Genomic DNA, 23,208 nt, shown 5'->3' on the forward strand with positions numbered 1-23,208 from the left:
AGAATGAGTCATTGGGAGTGCTGACGGTGCTAGGGGGTTCCCTACTTATTTCCGAGACAATCGCCCTAATGGAGCCGTTAGAAAAGACACTCTCACTGTCCGAATGGTACCAAGAACAATATGTCCTATATCTCCTTGTTGTCTGCTTTGTTCTGGCCATCGTGTCCTGCAGAGGCACAGATACTGTCGGATTTGGAGATGTACTTAAAGGAAAGTTCTCGAACGAGCATTCGGCACTCCTAGTTCTAGATTCAGCTGTCCCCGGTGACCGGATGATCGCTAATCTAGGCCGTGCCAGGTTCGTTTGGGAAACCATTTTTGATAAAGAAAAAATGCAAAGAAATAAGTAAAGAAGGGATCAGGCGGTTACCTTAGAAAAAGGTAAAAAGAGTCGTTGGTCTGGGGCGTCTGGTTGAGCAGGCGAACTAAGAGGGCCGACTGTCGGATGCTGAAGAAGTCAAAGTCTTTGCAAGTAAAATTCAAAGATTCTCCCAAAGATTCACGCAAATGTGAATGCAAGGGAGGTCAACCTCTCTATTTATAGAGGGGGTAAAATGTTCAGGGTAAAACCCTATAACTAAGTGAACAGTAAAAAGTAACTTTTAGGCCATTCATAGCCTAACACCTATCACAGGCGTCATGTGCCAAGCACGTGACCCTTGTGAGGGGCAAATGTTTTGGGTATTTTATAGCGGCCACGGGAGTGCTATGCGACCGCAGCATTCCCTTAAAGTTGAAGGGAAAATTCTACAGGACTGCCATAAGACCAGTGTTGCTCTATGGTACAGAATGTTGGGCTTCTAAGAAAGAGCATATTAAAAAGATGGAGGTTACGGAAATGCGCATGTTAAGGTGGATGTGTGGAAACACTTTAAGAGATAGAATTAGAAATGAGGTTATTCGCAAGAAAGTAGGTGTGGCGGGCATTGTAGATAAATTAAGGGAAAATCGTCTGCGTTGGTTTGGACATGTAAGACGGAGACCCGAGGGTGCACCGGTGCGAAGAGTGGAAGAGTGGGACCATGGAGGGATTAAACGAGGAAGAGGGAGACCAAAGATGACTTGGTTGGAAGGAGTGAGGAAGGATATGAAGTGCATGGATTTACGTGAGGATGAAGTTTTGGATCGTAAGGGATGGAGGAGAAAGATTTATGTTGATGACTACACGGAATAATCAAATTTGGTTCATGTTAGCCGACCCCACTTTTGGGATTAAGGCTTTGATTGATTGATTGATTGATATACCCTGCCAAGTGGCCGAATCAGAACCTGACACATGTCACTGGAAGGGGCGCCACCTTGGGCTTTCCAGATGGTGACACGTGTTAGGCAGATACAACCCTGATCTGGGGTATTTGATGATCCCAAGTGGACCAATAAGAGAGCGACATGTGTCGCCCTGAGAGACGCCCAAATGGCCTCTTAGGATGAGCGACACATGTCACTCATATATCGTCTCTGAAATGGCGGTCTTCAAGGCCCAAACTTTGAGGGCGCCGCAAAACGGCGTGCCCTAATCCCTAGGTCATCAAACCCTAGGGAGGGCACACTTCCCAAGGACCCTATAAATAGGGACATTCCCCTCATTTATGGGGACACGTTACATTAATTATTGCAATTATTACTGAGCTGTCGTTCTCAAGAAACAGACAGCACCTGAGCTTGGAATCCGAGCAGATAACTTAATTCCCGCACGTTTTATTCCGAACACTTTACTAACTTAATCTTCGGAGGCGGACCACCAACCATCCGGCGGTCCGTTTGTTGTGCAGGTACAGGCGACCTTGTGAATCCAATCTTGAGCTGTAACTCTCCCGAAGGACACGAAAAACCCCAAAACACAAAGCACAACAGCAGATTCTACAACTGAAGTCGAAAACTTGGTAGCTTCTAAAGCAGCTAAGGAACCAATTTGGATTCGCAAATTCGTTGGTGAACTAGATGTTGTACCCTCCATCAAGGGTCCAATAGATCTCTTTTGTGATAACAATGGAGCTATTGCTTAGGCCAGAGAGCCAAGGGAACATCAGAAGGTCAAACATGTCAAAAGGCGATTACACATGATAAGGGAATGGTAGTCCGAGGGTGAAATCAGAATTTGTAAGACTGGAAAGGACGACAATGAAGCCGATCCACTCAATAAATCTTTGCCACAAGTGAAACACAACAAGCATGTTGAGTCAATGGGAATCAGGCACATTGGAGATTAGCTTTGATTTCCCTAGTTATGTTTTTTTTTATTAATTTTGGATATTTTAATGAAAAACACTATGTTGAACTATTCAGTTTTTGAGTAATTTAAATTTTATGCAATATTTTTTTTTATCAATCCATTTATATTTAATTGTGGTTTAGAATTAAATAATGAGTTCATTCAATTTTGAGAATATTCAAAATAGGGTATCAAGACAATGTTTTGGATAAAGAAATAACTATTAAGTGAATGTTGAATATTATAATCGTAATATCCCTAATCAAAGTCATTCAAATGTTGGACGATTAATGACCACTTGAGATTATTGTGTAGTATGATTTATAGAACCGTTTCTTGGCTACAAGGACATGATTGTCATAAATCATTTGCATGGTATGACCTTTTTAATGACTTATTTATGTTTAAAAAATTGACATTAAATACAAAAGGTGGCTAGGGCCTTAATTTGAAAAAATTATGAGATACGAGTTTTTGACAAGTCCGACCATTGACAAAATACTTCAAGTGTTGACTATCACGTGTCATGCAAGTGACATTAAAAAAACCCTCCATTTCTTCCGCCAGCCACTTCCCACACGTCGTTTGCCCCTTCCCCCCCCCCCCAAGGCTAGGATGGTTTTGTTTAGGGGTTTCCAGTTGGTGGGAGGGTTTATTTTAGAGCGGTTGAGGTTTTCCTTGGTGGTAGTTTGTGGTGAGGACTAGGGTGTGGCGAATCTTTAGGTGGTAGTGCTTAGTATTTTGATGGTTCGGTGGAGGGGTGATAAGGAGGGGAAGGAGGAGAAAAGAGAATGATGTTTCCATGGTGATGCAAGAGCATCAACACTACTTTTGGGCCAAATACGATTAATGTTGACTTGATCAAAATAGAATAATATTTAGGCTCGATACGAATTATTTGGATGATATTCCTAACTTGGATGTGGCTTAGTTTGTTTAATTTTTAGGAAGTTAATTTTATAATTAATCCTGACCTTTTATTTTGTATGATTTAGACTTAATGAGATTTAGGGTTTGCTTCATTATAAAAGGAGTTATTTTATGATGTACAACTTAGACTTTGTTAATTATTGAAAAATATGAGAGTTTCTCCATGTTAAGCTCTTTGTGATCTTTCCTCTGTGGTAAAAACTCAATCTATATCAACTTTGTAATTGATTATATTGAATCCTTGTTTCTCTAGACTTTTATGACTAGTGAATCAAGTTATTTTGCTAGATAATCTTACTTTGTATTTGATTATTTTAACCTAATGTCTAGATCTTGATCCAAGATCATATCATTATTTAATTTTTAACTCTAAAACTCACAAAATTTCTCAAAAATAGATCTTTGTTTTTAATTTCTTATTACATGGTGTAGGGGAATGACGAGGAGAAAGAATACGAGTTTTTTAACGTCATGTGTGTATCACATCATAAATCACTAAATAGGTCATTTCTCACAAATTACTCCGTATTTGTTTGGCTCTTGACATGTTACCCGCCCAAAAGCAGAGATTTTCACGTTATTCTGCACGTTATTATTAATTGGCCTATGAATGGCTACGAGATTATAATTCTTGCTTTTATTTGTTCTTGAGTTTTAAGCTTTGTACACCATTTCTATTTCACATGAGCGTTGAGCACAAGTCTCTGAATTAAGTAGATATACCAATATATACGCAGTTCAATAAATGTGAATATCTCTTGTACAAGATCATGCAAGCACACCATATCAAAAAATTACAATGAATCAAACTAGATATACTCAACATACAATAGCCAACTACAAAATTGAACTCAAATATACATAATTAGTAGGAAACTCAATGGAATTAACCTCGTTTCTACCTAGGAAGCTAAAAGGAACTTCAAACATAAGGAGATACATAAAATCAACTAACATCCTAAGAGTAAGACTCATTTGATTACCTTGAGGTAAGCACATCAGAAGAAACCTTGTTGGGAGAATGGGGTGCCAAATTCGATTGATTGCAGGATCAACTAGCCATAGCTAGAAGACAGGCTAAGTTGGCGTTTATATTATGATACATATTGAACAATACCGAGATAATATAGTTGGTGGATTTTCCAATCATGCGTCCTCTTAGATGCCTTGTTCATTGCATGCTTGCAACGTCGGCTGAAATTCGTGTAATGGATGGATAGATCACTTCCAGTTAGGCCACCTGATTGAATTTGTTGATCTATTCTTTGCACCTGAGGAGCCAATACTTCCTGGAGCATTGTACCATATCCTCACCAACTGCATGATGGAAAACAGTTTGTTAGGACACATTTGGCAATAATAATCAAAACTGGTAAACACAGAATCTTTCCGTAACTCAGACAAGAGAAGAAAGAGCATGACTAATCAAACTCATCTACCCACACAAACCTAAATTACCTGAAGCACAAAAAACAAACCAGCACAAATTGTTATAGATATTCCCTCCTTTCTCTTTTTTTCTTCTTATTTATTGTATCAACAGAAATTAAAGAAAGCGGAAAGTTAGTGAAAAGTGGTTCCCTTTTTCACTTTTCAAGTTGGAAAAATAATTTATCAACAAATATGCGTATTATCAATTACTATAAATGGAACCATATGGTGGGGGTGAAGCCATAAAGGAGAGAAAAATGGAGAGTTTTCTTTACTATAAATGAAATAAAGCAAAAGTACGAAAACAAAAAACCTATTGATGGCCCGTCAAAAATAAATAAATAAATACACACATACATAGATGAACGTAGGAAGATAAAAAGAGAATAAAGGGAGAAGAATACATGGAGAAAGTAGATCCCTACCTTAAAAAAAGTTTGAAAAACCTTATAAATAGTGCATGGACAATTATATTCCTAAAAATATTCTTTTACATATTCGCAGTTCAAAAGCCTTAAAATTGTCTCTTAAAATTCCTTAAAATAATTTAAGATATTAAGTATATTTCAATAGTTAAAACAACCTTGCTCTTTTCATTTTCCTATATAGAATTTATCTTTTTATTGTTTAATCACTAAATCAAAACAGCTCAATTAAAGTTTTGAACATTGTACAATTACACAACATCCAACACATTTATCGTCTATACGAAAATACTTAAATAATACTATCCAAACAGGCATAGGTCATAGAGGCCATCGAAGAAAAATTCTTCTATAAGGGTTAGCCATACCGCACGCATCGAGCGCGTTAGAATCCCTAGTTAATAAAAAAAGTTAAGGCAAGATGAAGAAAAACGGCTACAAAAAATTAAGTATAAGTCTTCCAACATACCCCTGCCATGTTAACGCTATCACCTTCCTTCACACCCCGATCAATCAGAGATTTATTAACACCACAAGCCTCAAGAACATGTTGGAACCTTTTCTCAGAATCCACATACCTGTTACAAAACACAGTGTAAGGAAAGGAACGGTTTGCAATTTTACACAACTTAGAGGTAGAACAATGGGCATCCACCTGATGATTTAGGCAATACCCAACTGATTGAAAGTCTTAAGATTTTATAAGAAAAGGTAAAGAAAACAATCAAATTAAAATAGTCTCTATCTCTTGTACAAACTGATAACATGCAAGTGATAAAACAACAATAAGAAAAAAAAAATCATGGCCAATAATCCAAAGCAACAATGTTACCCAACTAATGCCCTATTCTTTTCACCTAATTTTCACAATATTGTAAAAATATTCTTATTGATTGAACTACTACTTCGTATTAAAGATTGTGATATTTAGTGATTAAACTGATATTCCCTGATCAAACCTATCTTTAATCAATTCAGCCTTATTTTTATTAGTTTCACTGATTCTAACATGTTATTACTGATTTACTAGGTATACATTTTTCTTAAATCAAGGTACTACTTTTACACAATAATACTAAATTGTATTGATTCAAAATTACTATTAATGATTCAAAACATATATATTAATATAAACTGATTTATGCTAAACATTGTACATTTCAGATGAAGATAACAAAGCCTCAAAGCCCAGTAACTAGCTTTATTCCCTTGGCCAACTTGAATTTTTCTAAACATCCATATCCTATTTGATTGTTCAGATCTTCAGGACTTAAGACTTTCCTATCAACCAGTACATAATTCTCAGTAGATCCAAAAAATTGTAGCTTTAAGGAGCACCTCCTTGGTACCATATTAGATGCTCCAACAGTCTTAAATTTCAACTCTAGGTACTTTCAGGCCTAGGAATGTTACACATGACTTCCTCAAAGATATCTCCGATCATGTGTAAGATGTGAAAGTAAGGCAGAATAGTGCGTGTAATAGAATCATTACAAGTTTAAAATAAATAAATAGATGCAAGTATTGTGAACATACTGCCAATTAGTCATTTGAACAAACCGCTCCAATCCATCACCAACCACATGCCACGTCTTTGAGCTACTATCATGAGTAATCTCAAAATCATTTATAGGGACAGCTCGTTTTTTCTTTATCTCCTCAGCCACATGATTGAGATTGATAGGTGCAGCACAACCTGTAATATTGAGCACTATTTTGTAAATTAAATGTTAGGATTGATAAACAAGTAACAGTGGAAAAATATTTTAAAATTTTGTTCTCTCTTTGTTTGAGAATAAATAACAATCCGTGACTTTTTAATCTTTGACGGCTAGCTTTGATCAGTTGGTGTTAGTGAAGAAGATAAAATAATCGGCTATTTCACCAAATGTCACTGGCCACTTTAAAAATTCACCAAATGCCAACTAGTTTTTAAAAAATTCACCGAGTGCCATTAATGACTAATGGCAGTTAACTTCGTTAGTCATTTAGGCAAAGTATGCCACGTGGTGGCTTATGATTGGTTGCTTATCAAATTAGTAAATTAATTACTTAAGAAAAAAATTTAAAAAAAAAAAAAAAAACCCACCCACCATGACCAAGCCCCAACCACCATCTGTCACTGCCATCACCCTATCCCCGCCATCACCCTATCCCCATCTCAAGCTAGTCCCAACCGCGGCGGCGACCCAGCTAAGCTGGCCCACGCCGATGACGCAAACCAGCCACCCTTCACACGATTCGCGAACTCTCTTTCTCCATTGAAAATACCTCAGTTCCCCTCCCCACCGCCGAATGACCAAAGCCCCCTCCACTCCCCACTGCTGGCGACCAATAATCCCTCCCCGCTCCGGCGAACCCAAACTGCCCCCCTTCCCCTCCCATCTCTACCCCCTAAACCACCTCGCTTAAACCCTAAAATCGAAAACCTTAAAATCGAAATTTAGGGTTTCGATTATGGAGATTTCAATTTTGCGGTTTTAGTGTGTCGAGGATGGTGGTTTAAGGGGGGTGAAAGTGGATGGAGATGGTAAAGGGGATGGGCGAATTAGCTTCGCCGGCATAGGGGATGGGGCTGGGCGACGGTGGGAGGGGAGAGAGGTATTTTTAAAGTGGAGGGAGGGGTTTTAGGGTGGGGGGAAGGTGGTTCTGGGAAAGAGATGGTGGCGATGGCATAGGATCAGGGGGAAGGGATAGCGAAGAGGATGTTGGCCTGTCGCCGGTGGGGGTGGGGGCAAGGGGTTGGGCTGGCGTAGGGGCGGTGGTGCGGTGGGAGTGGCTGGGGTTAAGTTTTTTTTTTTTTTTTTTTTAGTTTTTTTATAAATATAATAATAAGAATAAAATGAACCAATAAGAATATGCCATGTGGCATATTTAGCCTAATGACTAACGGAGTTAACTGCCGTTAGTCATTAATGGCACTCTGTGAATTTTTAAAAAACTCGGTGGCATTTGGTGAATTCTGAAAAGTCCGATGACATTTGGTGAATTTTTAAAGTGTTCAGTGGCATTTGGTGAAATAGCCGTAAAATAATAGATTTAAAAAATATAAAATAAAAAATAAAAAATAAAACAAAAAAAAAAAAAAAAAAAAAAAAGAAGTAGAAGAAAATAAAGAACTTTCACATATACTATTGACTTATACAGATTGATAGTCAAATCAGACAAAAAGTTTAATATGGCCTGTCAACATTGGATGCAGCAAAAGAGTCCCTAATCGATCTAAGGATCTTGATCCACACATGTTTAATAAGCGAATGGCAGGGAAAGGGAACTTTAAACCTTGTTCTGCAATCATCTTAGAAGGCTATTACAGTATTGATATGACGGTAATTCAGAAAGAGGCAAATTAAAATCTCTCTAGTCTGCAGGCAGATTCTTGTAAAGCCAGTCAATGTGTTCTGCCGAATGACCAAAGCAAGTTGTCTTATTTTATCTCTTTAAATTAATTATACAAAAAATTATTTGTCACTTTACACAAATCAACTAAGCTCATTTGCTTAGGTCTTCCCTTAAGATCTATGATTTGATAGTTTGAGAGGTGTAGCTTGGAACCAGCCATACTACTGTAACAAATTACTTTCACTATCACGTACCAAATATATATTTCTAGTTAGCTTTAAAAAACCAATAAAACTTAGGTTATGTTTTCAACAGCTGAAGGTGTTCTAATGTGAACATTGCAACCTCTGGTTTGGTATAAGGTTTGATCTAATCAACTTCTAGATTTAACTGAACATTGATTGTATTTTTATGCTGATATATAAGAGGAAATTATCGGGCAAGATCTTGTTAGATTCATTAATGTGTAATTTTCAATTATCAGATTTTAAGAATTTTTATTAATAAGAAATAATAGATATTTGGCAATAAGCAAATGAATAATAGATGTGATTCTTATAAGACATTAAGAATAGACAACAATTTTAAGGACTAAGGTGAAGAGTAAATAACTTTAAATCATTTAACAATCATTTTGTCCCATAAATTCCCATTTCCCTTGGGCTCATAGTTTTAGGAGAGTTGATGGTAGGGCCTTATTGAGTGTAATTGAATGTAGGTGAATACAAAATAGTGGGCATTGTTTACTGTTTTCATTGAGGGACCATTTAAAATCATCCCACGAAGGAAGAAAAATGGGAAATTTTACATGGTAGCCTTCAAGATTCTATTTGCTAGACAAAAAAAAAAAAAAAAAAAAAAAAAAAAAAAAAAACATAATTTCTAGTGAACCCCAAGAATGGTATAATTCTATTTAGTGACTTTTTTCATTAAATGGTTAACCATTTTTTATTTTAGGATCAATTTTTAACCCTAAACCATGTCTTTGATTATTGATTTAGGTGAAAATTTGAGGAGTCTTGTGAATTTCTTTGATTCTAGCATTTTCTTTAAATGTTATAACCAAAATAATTCATTTTGTGTCCTTAAAATAACTTATTTCATGTCTAATTTATAAAAACGTCCAAACCAATTTAATTTGGTCCATAATCTGGGTCCAATAATTGTGTAGTTAGATGGGGCTTGAAAAGAGATTTTCAACAATATATTATAAACCCAAATTCGGGTTATAACGAGTAAATTATGGCCAAAATGCTAAATTGGACCCAAACCGAGTTTTATATGTGGACCCAATGATCATGTGGAGATTCCATTAATATTAATTATATTTTTAAAACCATTAGGATTTGTCTAAACTTCTAGAATTATCTGGAGGGTTGTTTTGAGTCCTAAATCCATACTAACCCTTAAATAATTTAACCTAAACCCTTATTAACTCACCACCACCACCTCACCATACGACCACCTCAATCACCCTTTATCCATCCTATGTCCCCAACCACCCATACCCTTCCCCTGCTACTCCCCTCCGACCCCTCCGACCCCTAACCACCTGGCCCACCCTTCCCTAGCCGCTCCTCATCCCCGAAACCAACCCAAACCTACCCAACTCTGGCTTACTAAACAAGCTGATTTTTGCGTGGGTGAGGGTTTTGACTAGGTATTTTTGGGGTTGGCTGGAAATCAAAAAGGTTTTCGGTTGGGTTGGCCGGAAATTGAAAAGGTTTTATGGTGGGTTGGTAGAAAAATCAAAAAGGGATGCAAAGGGGTGGCGTGACGAGAAGGGTTGACCGGAAACGTTTCGTAGGGGTCATGTGAGGTTGTTGTTTGTTTGGCGGGGATGAAAGGTGGAGGCAGCTGGAAAATGAAGTGGGGCATGAGGGGAGGTGGCTTGTAGTTATGGAGGAGGAAAGGGGAAAAAGAAAAAGAAAAAAGTTTTTTTTTTTTTAAATAAAGGGTAGGTTAGGAAATTGACTATATTGAGTTAAAAGGTTAGCCATAATTTGTTGATTAAGCCCAATTTAATGAAATAAGGGCACTACATAGAGTTTTGCAAATCTTTAATGCCACTAGAAATTATGACATTTTTTTTTGTTTTTGTCTACCAAATAGAATTTATGAATCTTGAAAGCCACTATGTAAAATTTCCCAAGAAAAATAAAGCAATCTTATAATTGTGGACACGACTTGATGGAGAAATGGAAAGTTTATTGTGGGACAAGCATGGGGAGAAATGAAAATTGTTATGTGAGACAGGAGTATGAATGTATAATATTCTGATTCACTTGAGAAAGAATGGAGGAAGAATTATTTAAGACCATGAATTATTAAGAGCTAGTATGATATTAACAATGATGGCAAATCACTATACAAAGAATGTCCAATAAGGAATGTTAGAATGTGTTATGCTGAAGAACCTAATTGATTTTGGCGCCTTCTTTCTTTGTTTACTGATTTTGGAAAAAGGAATTGGCAAGTACCATAGCGGAAGAATTTGGTATGATTAATTTTTTCTGGATAAAATAAAAGTTCACCACTAACAGGTTTAATCTTATTAAAAGCAACATAGAGAAATAACAAAAATTTACCTTCAGCTTCTTTGACAGCCTCCTTAAATTTCTTTACGAGCTCATAGGCAGCACAAACCACTTCATGTGTACCCTGGTTACTTATAGCACTCATACAGAAAGGTTGAATATCCTCGGCTAATAAATGTTCCCTAAAAACTTCCCATCTTTCAGAAGCTTCTGGAAGATCCATCTTGTTAAAAGCAACAAGATAAGGCTTTTCGGCAAGTTCAGGGTTAAACAATTCAAGCTCCAGGCGAATTGCATCAAATTCATATTCTGGCTGCGGAGATGAACCATCAACAACATGCACCTGAAGTAAAATGCAAACAGGCACTTGTGTCAGGAAAAGTAGGAATAAACAGCTTAAGCTTACTCAACAAACATTAAAACATATAGTTTATTATAACCCTCGTACTCTTTAAGCTTTTTACAATGGAAACAAAAATGTAGTCATAACTAACATATTATTAATAAACAGCCTCTTCTTTTTTGGGGGGATCATCATGTTCACATTTCTAAAATTGGGTTATGGGACCCCTAAGGTCCAGATCATGGGTTCAGGCCGTTCAACACGATAAGATGCTAAAGTAACCCATACTAGGATGCAAAAGTCTGAGAAAATATAGAAGTGAACTTCATCCGTAAGATGAAATGATTGAACAATGCCCAGATTAATATACTACACTAATATTCCTGATGTAAAAACATATAGTTTATTATAAGCAGCACATGGCTCATAACTTAGAAGATGCATGTATAGAAGAACCTAGCGTATTAGCAGGACAACAGTTCCCTATATTATCCAGCAGTCAAAAGACATCACAGCTCAGATTTTAACTCATCAACATCAAGTTCCTATTGTGGAAGGTAAAAAGGCATTTCATAATCCAGATCTAGATCATTCTCATAAGATAGGAATCTAATTATTCCTTTCTTCTTCATTCCAATTAAGTTCAGGAAACATCATTTTCACCAATTCAGAAAAGACATTGAGAGGTTCAAACATCTCTTCCTTACCAGATAAATACAAGTAAACTTATTGGTAATTGAAGTGAAGTACAAATTTAAAATTTATAGTTCCAACGGTCATTTGCTTTGTAACTCAAATTATCATGGCACCTCAAGTACTCATATCGGATTATGTGATATCTTGATAGTCCGACATGGACAGGAACACTTGATAGCTCATTTCAGACCGAAGATACAATCCTTTTTTTTTTCACTAACCCAGTGAGACACTTGGATGCGTACTCATGTTCGACATGGACATTAACATTTGACAACTCATTTCAGACTAAAGATGCAGATCATTTTTTTTACTAACCCAGTGAGACACATGGATGCATACTCATGTCCAACATGATGTGGTAACAAAGGTCAGCAATATATTATGCCAAACAATTGATTGTTATTTTATTGTTTTGAATCTGAAACTAAAATGCTAATAATTCATATAACAAGGAAGATTTCACAAATTTCTTGTACCAGGACAGAACATCTTTCAGTATGTCGCAGAAACTCATGGCCTAAACCAAAACCTCGGTGTGCACCTTCAAGTAAACCTGGTAAATCAGCTACAATCATTGTAGAATCATAATCGAATGAAACTACACCAAGATTAGGAAGCAGTGTTGTAAAAGGGTAGTTTGCTATTTCTGGTCGAGCAGCACTTATCACGCTAAGAAATGTGCTTTTTCCAGCATTTGGAGCACCAATAATTCCAACATCAGCAACCAGCTTGAGCTCTAACTCCAACCACCTAATTGCAAAAATTCGTTAATCTCAATACTGACGCACTATGTTAAGCCACTAATCATATATATAAGTAGAAAAAGAAGAGAGTAAAAAACAGCAAATACTTCTAAAGACCAGCAATATACATTTTGCTACTGTATTATGGAAGAATATTTAGGCTTACATGGAATATTACATTGTTTACCAAAGTTTTATTATGTTACAAATCCCCTTTTGTTTTTATAAAGATTCCTATATTTCTAATGTTTGGCATGTAAATATCAGTGCTAGGTTGTATATATACTTAATTATTATATACAAGATTTCTGTGTCATTTCCAGTTAAGTTGAGAGGTTTAATCCAGATCCCTATAGGTGCTTGGTTGAGCATATTCCTGTACAAAACTATCCGAGAATCCAAAAATCTGATAATCCGATCTGCAACCGATCCGAATTTTTGGATATCCGATCCGAGTTTCATTTTGGATCGGATATCCGATCCAAAAAAGCGGATATCAAATGCGGATTTGGATATTAATTTTCAAAATTTCAAATATCCGATATCCGAAAGATATCCGAAATATAAAGCCTAAAATAGTGAAATATATATAAAAAATTTTAATTGTTCATATAAAACTAACCTTGTATTATCAACTTATTAAAATATTCTTAATATATTTTATGATAATATTTATTGCAAAAGGACTACTATTTTATTAAAATATGTTGTACAACTTAGCGATAAAAAAACGGTAAAATTGGTGAAATTTAGAAAGTAGTCATAACAATTTTATTTAATATTGGATAATGGATATCCCAAGCATCCGATCCGAAATTTTGGATATCCGAAATTTTCAAATCGGATTTGGATATCAATTTCTGATATCCTTCGGATATCCGATCAGTGAGCAGGCCTAGTTGAGCGCCTCATATTTCTGTTGACACGCACCTTGATTTATAGCGCCTCAAACCCAGGAAAGAACACTGGAAAGCAATGAATTCTAAGGCATCTATGTGGTACATCAATAATGTGCTTTGGATCAAAGAAAAAAATAAATATAAAAAAATATAAAAATAACCGGTGTCAAAGCGATATACATTAATTGCAGATATGGAAAATTGATTTGATTCACGAAAGTCAGTATGTGGTTATATGAGGAATTTTGAGAGGGGGGGGGGGGGCTATATCATGGCAATCAAGGTTCCAAAAATGTGTTGCTTTATCAACATTAAAAGTAGGGACTATTGTTGCAACAGTAGAAGCTTGCAAAGAGCTCTTGTGGATGAATTTTTTCCTAAAAGAGTTCAGATTCAAGCAAGAAAATTATATACTTTACTGTAATAGGCAAAGTGTTATTCATGTGGCAAAAAATCCTACCTTTGATGCCTGTTTGTAACAAATAGATGTAAGGTAACATTGGATACAAAGAGAGACTTTGAAGCTAAGATGTTGTAAGCCATAATTCCTATCACAAGCCACAATTCACAATATTTACATGAATACGATGATTTAGTTGTATTACAGACTAAATTCAAACAAGAATATTGGTAGTAGGAACACAGGTAAATTATATAGAAGAAATGGAATTTTAAAAGTAAAATCCTATACCATCCAATTTCAGAAAGTCGACATGAAACTAAACATTTCAACCGCACATAACGTATGCACTAGAAAGTGTTTGTTCCTAGCTGCAAGGATGACAGCAGTGGAGTGATATAATCCCAAACCTCAAGGAAGCATGTCTGATCTACCCTCCTCGTTTTGCGTAAAACAACATTGAAGATGGGATAGAGAAACAAAACTGATTAATGGAAAGTTCAAACCTTTACATCCTACATCCAGATAAAATAGCTTTAATGATGGTTTTAAAGCAAACCATTTCTCCTCAAAGCTGATATTAAGCTAAACTGTTGCTATCTTTGATATGTTTGATGTGCCCTACCCTATTCCTCCAAATACTTTATCCATACCCTCCTCCAAGCACATTGGTAACAAACTTGTGATGAAAACCACATTCATTGCATGTATAAAATCACCAAAATTATAATTTCAATTCATTATTAAATGATTATAGACATATAAGATATTTAGACATACTATGTTTGACTATAAACATAAATTAGGCACGGAAGCAGTCGATACCATCTCCAACAAATAAGTTACAAAGCGCATTTTTTTTTCTCAACCATTATCATTGTCTTGCACTCCCCTCATCTTATCCCATGAGAAAACAAAACAGTTAAATCATAAACACAAACACACACATGTAATAAAGAATTCCCAAACATTAATGTTAGGCTACGAGTTGTTAGGCTGTGGGTCCCTTCCTATGTGGGAAAGCCCATTTTATGTTGTGATTGTTTTGGGGCAACTAGTCAAGTTTTGGCCCAAGTTTGTAGCTTCTCAAGGAAGCTTAATTCTTTGACTTCTTTGGTGTGCCTACCGTGCAAAAATGAGTGGCAACAAAGGGTCTTGCATACTACACTTGCTGCCAGACATAGTGAGTTAATGAGGGAAGCAAATTAGTTGAGAGTGTAAGAAAAAATACAAAGAGTTCACAAGAGTAGCCCAGCTCAAGGTTTTCACTGCGCAGCCTCAGAAATCAAACCCGATCGAAGCTCATCCATGATCCGTTTTAGCTCAAATTTTGACAACTTGTCCGGGACATCTAGGGCTTCGTTTTCAACGGTCGAATTATCATTTGCAGCTCTGGTTCGTGAGATACGACTTCTGGACAGAAGCTCCATTTTCTGGTTTTATCTCTTAATTTCTTCCTTAACTGTTTTGTTCTTATGATTGTTGTTATTGGGTAATTGAGTACCCATCTTTTAGACTTGGAATTGTGTTTGTGTAACATTCATTTGATCATAATAAGAACAATTTGGGTAGACTCCTAAAGTCCCGAGGTTTTTACTCTTCACATCGAAGAGGTTTCCACGTAAAAATTGTGTCTCTTGCTTGGTTGTTTATGCTTGTTCTTTGCTTAAGTTGCTGCATTATATGTGTTGATATTGCTGGTGGTTTGTTGATCTTGGAGAATATTTCATATAGCTTGGGTTAAGTGTGACCCGTGAACAAACTAGTAGCTTGTGTGTGCTTGTGGGTTGTTTGTTTGGTCGATTGATTATTCCGCAAGAGGTGTGTTTATCCTAACAACTGGGAAAGGATTTGACCAACATTTTAATTTTAATAATCTATCTTTGTTAAGATAAGTTTATGGTAATAAGATAATTATGTAAAGATATGATTTGATTGTATAGTTGGCATAAGTTAGCTTTCCTATGTACGCTATATATACTCTTGGCTATCAATGAATACACTTAAGCTTTTTGCCTCACAATATTTTACATGGTATCAGAGCCGTTTTTCTTTTAACCCTAATACTCAATGGCAGGTGATACACCACCGCCACCGCCACCATCAAAAATAAAACCCAACTCTCCGTTTTACTTAGGGTCACAAGACAGACCGGTGATTTCATAACCCCAACTTGACTTCGAGGAGATAATTATGATGATTGGGCTGTAGATATAAGGATAGCCTTGGAGGCACGTAGAAAATTTGATTTTTTGGATGGCACGATTAACGGACCGACTCCACCGTGCACTCAGTCGGACTGGAATACCATTAATGCAATGCTTTTTTCATGGATATATAATACCATCGACCTAGAGGTCAAAGGTACATTGACGAAGTACAGGGAGGCTAAAAAATTGTGGGATCATCTTTAACCAATATTTGCTTTGGTTAATGGTCCAAGAATCCAACAATTAAAGTCCTCAATTGCCAAGTGTGAACAAACAAAGTCTATGTCAATTTCCACGTACTATGGGAAATTGAATGCATTATGAGAAGAATTGTTTAATGATGAGCCTATAATTTCATGTTCTTGCTGCTTCAATTGTACGGCGGGTCAGCAGCATGCTCAAAGACGAGAAACGGCCAAGCTTCATGATTTTTTGATGGGTTTATACTCCGAGTATTATTCCCAATTGCGTGCAAATATCCTCTCGCAAGATCCTCTTCCTTCAATTGATCGTGCTTACCAACTCGGCATTCAAGATGAACGGGTTAGGTTGGCCAAATTGATCCCTAATGACAAGCCTTCTAAGGTTGTTGGGTTTAATGTTCGTGCTACACCACGTGCAGGTCGTGGGCGTGGTCAAGGAGACCGTCCAACTTGCACTAACTACAAGAAGATAGGGCATGAAGCCTCGGGGACATTGGTTTGCACACACTGCAAGAAGAATGGCCATGATGTTAGCAATTGCTATGAGATTATTGGCTATCCCGATTCTAACAGACCAAGACTAAAGGAGGGGGGCGTGGTCGAGGTTGAGGCACACCTCGAGCCAATGCCACGCAGAGCAACAGCATGGGAGCTGCTGTCCCTGGCAGCAACATGGCTTTCACCGCGGATCAATGGAAGACTATAGCAGCAGTGGTTCGTAATACTAAGGTGTCAGAAAATAGTTTTAATGGTAAGTTCAATAATAATGTGGATTGTAGACACGGGAGCCTCACATCATGTCATAGGCATTAACAATTGGTTGTTTGATACAATGCCTATATTTGATTGTGCGGTTGGTTTACTGAATGGTGAGACCGTTTTTGTAGAGGAAGGTTCAATTCAGTTATCGGACTCTATTATGCTAAAGCATGTTCTATATGTTCCCAAATTGAGTTGTAATTTGCTTTTGGTTTCTCAATTAAATGATAATTTGCATTGTACTGTCACTTTTAATTCCTCTTTGTGTGCTATACAGGACCGAACGGGGAAGCTGATTGGAACGGGAACTAGACAAGATGGACTTTACTACTTCGGAGGTGATTCTGTGCAACACCTTTCAGTGGATGGAGCAACATCATAGTTAAGAGTTATGGCACAAGCAGCTTGGACATCCTTCGGAGAATGTAGTGAAGTTACTTCCTCTTGATAGTCTTAAGGGTAGCTTAGATAAGAAGTGTGAAGTTTGTTTCCGGGCTAAACACCCTAGGGACAATTTTCCCTCTAGTGATAATAAAGCGAGCCACATATTTGAAAAGATATATTGTGATTTATGGGGCTCATATAGGCATGCTTCGTCTTGTGAAACTCGTTATTTTTTTACAATAATAGATGATTTTTCTCGTGTTGTTTGGATTTATTTGTTAGATGATAAAACAGAGGTTTTTCGTGATTTTATGAATTTTATTGCCATGGTTGATCGACAATTCTCTCCGGCTATTAGGCTGTTCAAAGTGATAATGGTACAAAATTTAATTGCTTACGTGATTACTTTGCTGCTACCGAGTTTTGTTTTATACTTCATGTGTTGGGACTCCCCAACAAAATGGTCGGGTTGAACGAAAGCATAAGCATATTTTGAATGTTGCGAGGGCTTTGCGATTTCAAGCACAGTTGCCGATTTATTTTTGGGGGGAATGTGTTTTAGCTGCTGCACACCTTATTAATCGTACTCCGTCTCCTTTGTTGGATAACAAAACTCCTTTCGAGATTTTATTTGGCTTTCCGCCATCATTGAATCCTATTCGGACCTTTGGTTGTTTGTGCTTTGCTCATAATCAAAAAACCAAGGGAGATAAATTCGAGAGCAGAAGTCGAAAATGTGTATTTTTGGGGTATCCTTTTGGTAAGAAAGGATGGCGGTTGTTTAATCTTGATAAAAAGGAATTTTTTATTTCAAGAGATGTGAAATTCTTTGAGAACGTCTTTCCGTTTGTTGATACGAAGGAAGTGAATATAGAGCCGGCAAAAATAGTTCCCATGAATGGTGAGACAATTTTTGATCCTTACTTTGACGATGAGTATGTTGAGCATAGCAGATTCGATGATGCGAGCAGCTGCAGCACATTGCTCACACTCCAGCGACAAAAACTTCGCAACAACAGCCCTTATCCACGGACCAGCAGCAATTGGGTCGTGGCTTTCGAGATAAAATTCCATGTTAAGCTACGAGACTATGCGACTCATGACGTGCTCGCTAAAAGTCCATCTCAGTCTACTCGTTTTCCGCAGCAATCCTCGAGTACTCCCTACCCTATAGCACACTATATTAATTGTGACAATTTTTCTGCAAATTATTGTAATTTTTTGGCAGCTATTATTTCGGGACAGGATCCGAAATCCTTTCGAGAGGCAATGAGGCACGAAGGATGGAGGAAGTCAATGCAAGAAGAAATAAGAGCCTTGGAAGACAATAGGACATGGACTCTGGAGGCGGTAAATGTATCAAGTCGAGATTAGTGGTGTTCTGCAATCATCAAACGCCAGGCATCAACTATAATGAAACTTTTGCCCCAGTTGCAAAGATGACGACTGTTAGAGGCTTTCTTGGCCATAGCTGCATCGAAGAACTGGAGCTTCACTAGATGGACGTGCACAACGCTTTTCTTCACGGTGATCTAGATGAGGAAGTATATATGAAATTGCACCCTGGATTTGAGAATTCGAATCCGAAATTGGTGTGTCGATTGCGAAAATCGTTGTACGGCTTGAAACAGGCCCCGAGATGTTGGTTTGCGAAATTAACCGCGGCATTGAAAGGGTATGGCTTTATTCAATCCTACTCTGATTATTCTGGTGTATGTTGATGACCTCATTATATCGGGCAATAATTCCGTTGTGTTGCTTGCATTTAAAGCTTACTTATCTGATTTTCTGGCAGCGAAAATATACTCTTGATATCATTTCTAAGGCCGGGTTGATCGGGGTTTCCTATGGAGCAGAATCATCGTTTGGGTCATCCGCAGGGAGCTGTATTTTTAAACCCTGCAGTATCGTCGTCTTGTTGGTCGGTTAGTGTATCTAGCCGTGACTCGTCCTGATCTTGCATATTCGGGGCACATTTTATCTCAGTTTATGCAAGAGTAGAGCATTGGGAAGCAGCTCTAAGGGTTGTTAGATATTTGAAGGGAACCCCGGGGCAAGGGATTCTGCTTCGAGCTGATAGTGATTTGACTTTACAGGGGTGGTGTGACTAAGATTGGGCAGCTTGTCCACTCACTCGTCGATCCTTGACTGGATGGTTGGTTTTCTTGGGTAAGTCTCCTATTTCATGGAAAACAAAGAAGCAACCGTTGCCACATCTTCCTGAGTATCGTGCTATGTCTACTGCAACGTGTGAGTTAAAATGGTTGAAGGGCTTATTGCTTAGCCTTGGCATACAACATCCCATGGCTATTCCATTATTCTGTAATAGCCAATCGGCATTACATATTGCTAACAATCCGGTGTTTCATGAGCGCACAAAACATATTGAGGTTGATTGTCATTTTGTGAGGGATGCTTTTTCGGAAGGTCTTATCGCACCCTCTCATGTTTCTACCTCTTCTAAGTTGGCCGACATTTTTACCAAAGCACTTGGTAAAAGACAGTTTGATTTTTTCTTTCTTGTCCAAGTTGGGCATCTTTAGTCCGCATAGTGCTCCAACTTGAGGGGTGTGTTAAGATAAGTTTATGGAAATAAGATAATTATGTAAAGATATGATTTGATTGTATAGTTGGCATAAGTTAGCTTTCCTATGTACGCTATATATACTCTTGGCTATCAATGAATACACTTAAGCTTTTTGCCTCACAATATTTTACAATCTTACTAATTGGAGAGCAACAAGCCAACAAGTACTCATAAATCAGAATAACTAGAAGTAATATACTATCAAAAATTTAAGAAAATGACACTCACATTTCAGGACCTTCCTCCCCATTTTCTGCAATCCTTGGCACCTTATTCATTCCCGACTTAAACGCAGTGTTTCCTCTGCCACCTCTACCACCAGGCAAGAGCAATGCCTTCTGCCTTGGATGCAACAACTCTAACAGCACTTGGCCTTCAACCCCATCATCCCTCGCCTCTCGAATCACAGTTCCCGGCGCAACCTTTACCACCACATCCTCTCCTTTAGCCCCATGTTGATTCCTCCCCTGCCCATGCGCCCCTCTCCCAGCCCTAAAATGCACACAATTCCTAAAAGGCAACAACGAATTCATTGCCCCATCCACCTCCACATACACATTCCCTCCTCTACCACCATCTCCACCCGACGGCCCCCCCAACGGCACGTATTTCTCTCTCCTAAATGCCACCACCCCATTCCCACCATTTCCAGCCTTCACAAATATCTTTGCCCTGTCAAAACATCTCATCACTGCCGGAACCCCCTTTTCCTTCTCTTCCTCATCCTCCTCAAGTAAACCCTCAAATTCTTCGCCTTCGAAAACCACTAACTCACCATCTTCTTCATAATCAATGTCTTCCTCATCAGAATCATATTCTTCCTCTAAATCTTCATCATCTAGAATTTCATAGTTTTGATAATTAAACCCACTGAGCTTTACCCCATTTCCCAGCTGATTAAATTCCCTCAATCCAGTGCTAATTCGTTGCTCCTCTTCGAACTTCGGAACAACAGATGAATCAGAAAGCTTGATTTCTCGATAAGTGTCAATGAGAGAAGAGGCGAGAAAGTCATCTCTAGGTGGGAGACGAGTATAAGTGGTTGCTTCAATGGCAATTGATGACGTTGATGATAATTTTTCGTCTAAGTTACCAGAATTAGATTTAGATTTAGACTTTGACTTAGATTTTGATTTTGATTTGGAAAGGATTTGGGGATTAGGGTTTTTAGGGAGGTTCCTGCGATAGGGTTTATTGGGGCGAGATAAGGCGAGAGGTGAGAAGGATATGGATACGGAAGACATTGATGTGGAGCAAAACTGAGACTGTCTACTTTCGGATAGGTTTTTTGGCGGGTTTGGACTTTTTTTTTTTTCCTGTTTTTTTTTTTTTTTTCTTTTATTTCGATTTCTAGAGCTGTCAAATGTATTGAAAGGGGGAACTCAACTACTCTCTTAATTTTTAAATGGAAAATTTATCAAGAACTACACGCTTAATAGGGGTATTTGGAAACAACTACCCACTAAAAAAATTTATCCAAAAAACTACCCTAAATTTAATAAGTTAGAGTAGCACTACTCATTTGCATTTTCCGGCGAGAATGTCCGGCGCATGGGCCTACTTTTTCAATTTTTCTTTGAAAAGACACGATGCAATGACAAATTGGACCTTAATTCATAACTCTAAGATAAGCAATTTGAATTAAAAGCAATAAATTCAACCAATTTTAAATTATCCCCAATTTCTAAAAACCCTAATTTTTCTAATCGTTACACTCTAACATCAAAATTCATAATTAATGGATTAAAAGAGAATAATTACCTATGAATTGCATACCCTACTTGTTTTCACTTCTTCAATTAGGAATTTTCAGAAGAAAAATTGAAAAAAGTGGGCCCCACACGCCAGCCTTTCTCGTCGGAAAATGCAAATGGGTAATGCGTCTCTAACTTTTAAAATTTAGAGGGTAGTTTTTTTGATAAATTTTTTTAGTGGGTAGTTGTTTCCAAATACTCCTATTTAACATATAGTTCCTGACAATTTTTCCTTTTTAAATACTTGTTTAACTTTTCTTTTTCGACCGTTTTTAAATATTTGTTCCATTTTCTTATTTGGAAATGTTTTACAATATTTAATTCATTTCTCTAATATAGTGGAACCAACCTAAATCAAATTATATTAATTTCATATTCTCTCTCCTCTCATTCCCTCGACTACTTTTGCTTTTTACAATTTTTTATTCTTCCCCTTACCCTACTACCTCCATATTTTATTACTTTCTCCAATTTCTCCTAAAACTCCACGCAATGAGAAATGGAGCAAGTATTTAAAATCGGAGAGAGTATTTATAACTTTTAAACTATATATCAAGTCAAATCGTCACAACCAAAATTGTAGACGATCCAAACCGATTAGGTTCAAACCCGATAGTAACCTAACATGTATTTTGATGGAAACCATTTGAACTTTTCAAAAACTTGATAGGCTCGAATCTTTTGAACTGTAACTCATTCGCTTTGAATTGAACCGTTTAAAATCTGTTACCTAATAAGTAATCTGATTTATTTAAACTTGTTACTTGTTATACCTAAACCATTTACAACCCACTACCATTTTAACCTGTAAACCACTATATCAAAACGGTCGAACTATCACCGCAACTTGTTATAATCAGACTATTTACAACTCGCTACTCGTTTAACCTAAACCATTTAAGAACGGTATCACATTCAATCTAAGCCATGTAAAACACGTGACTAAACCGCACCATTTTGTAGGCATCATTCGAAGCGCGCTTGCTTAAGTATGTTATGTATATACTTAGCACTAGTGGGAATTGACATACGATTAGGGACAAAGCAAAGTGGGGAACCGCCAACAAGTTATTAAGGAACTTGTAAACCGTTCACGGATTAATTAAGACAACCATGATTTAGAAATAACGAAGGCAACAATGATTGACCCATGAAGGTTACTGTACGGAATATTTCAAGCATTACCCCAAACTTGAGCCCCACTGTGATCATACACTTAAGCATGGTGGAGTCCAAAGGGAAAGAAGCTAGAGCAAAAGAGTCGCCAACAAGTTGTAGGAACTTGTAAACCGTTCACAGGGTGAAGGTTACACCCCTTAACGATCCAGGAGATCGTCAACTCCAATAGGT

General features: G+C 37.3%; 1 protein-coding gene and 1 long non-coding RNA gene across 3 annotated transcripts; one reads left to right on the forward strand and one right to left on the reverse strand.

The window, feature by feature from the left end:
- Window positions 1-3,851: 3,851 nt before the first annotated feature.
- On the reverse strand, window positions 3,852-21,419 carry LOC145632087 (GTP-binding protein OBGC, chloroplastic-like). 2 transcript variants are annotated; one of them, XM_081684362.1, is made up of 6 exons: window positions 20,333-21,419; window positions 12,396-12,669; window positions 10,929-11,220; window positions 6,535-6,709; window positions 5,468-5,576; window positions 3,852-4,459 (listed from the first exon to the last, which is right to left on the reverse strand). In XM_081684362.1, the coding sequence occupies exons 1-6, from the start codon at window positions 21,346-21,348 to the stop codon at window positions 4,364-4,366; spliced, it is 1,962 nt and encodes a 653-aa protein (XP_081540488.1). In that variant the 5' UTR covers window positions 21,349-21,419; the 3' UTR covers window positions 3,852-4,363. The 2 variants fall into 2 exon arrangements, with proteins under 2 accessions (XP_081540488.1, XP_081540489.1); XM_081684363.1 differs by having other exon boundaries at window positions 6,535-6,694; window positions 20,333-21,418.
- Window positions 14,883-17,791, forward strand: LOC145630710 (uncharacterized). The gene is made up of 2 exons (XR_014112197.1): window positions 14,883-15,356; window positions 17,411-17,791. It is a non-coding gene; the product is annotated as an uncharacterized LOC145630710 (long non-coding RNA).
- Window positions 21,420-23,208: the final 1,789 nt, after the last annotated feature.

Source organism: Chenopodium album, chromosome 5 (assembly GCF_948465745.1).
Source record: "Chenopodium album chromosome 5, dcCheAlbu1.1, whole genome shotgun sequence".
Classification (NCBI taxonomy): Eukaryota; Viridiplantae; Streptophyta; class Magnoliopsida; order Caryophyllales; family Amaranthaceae; genus Chenopodium; species Chenopodium album.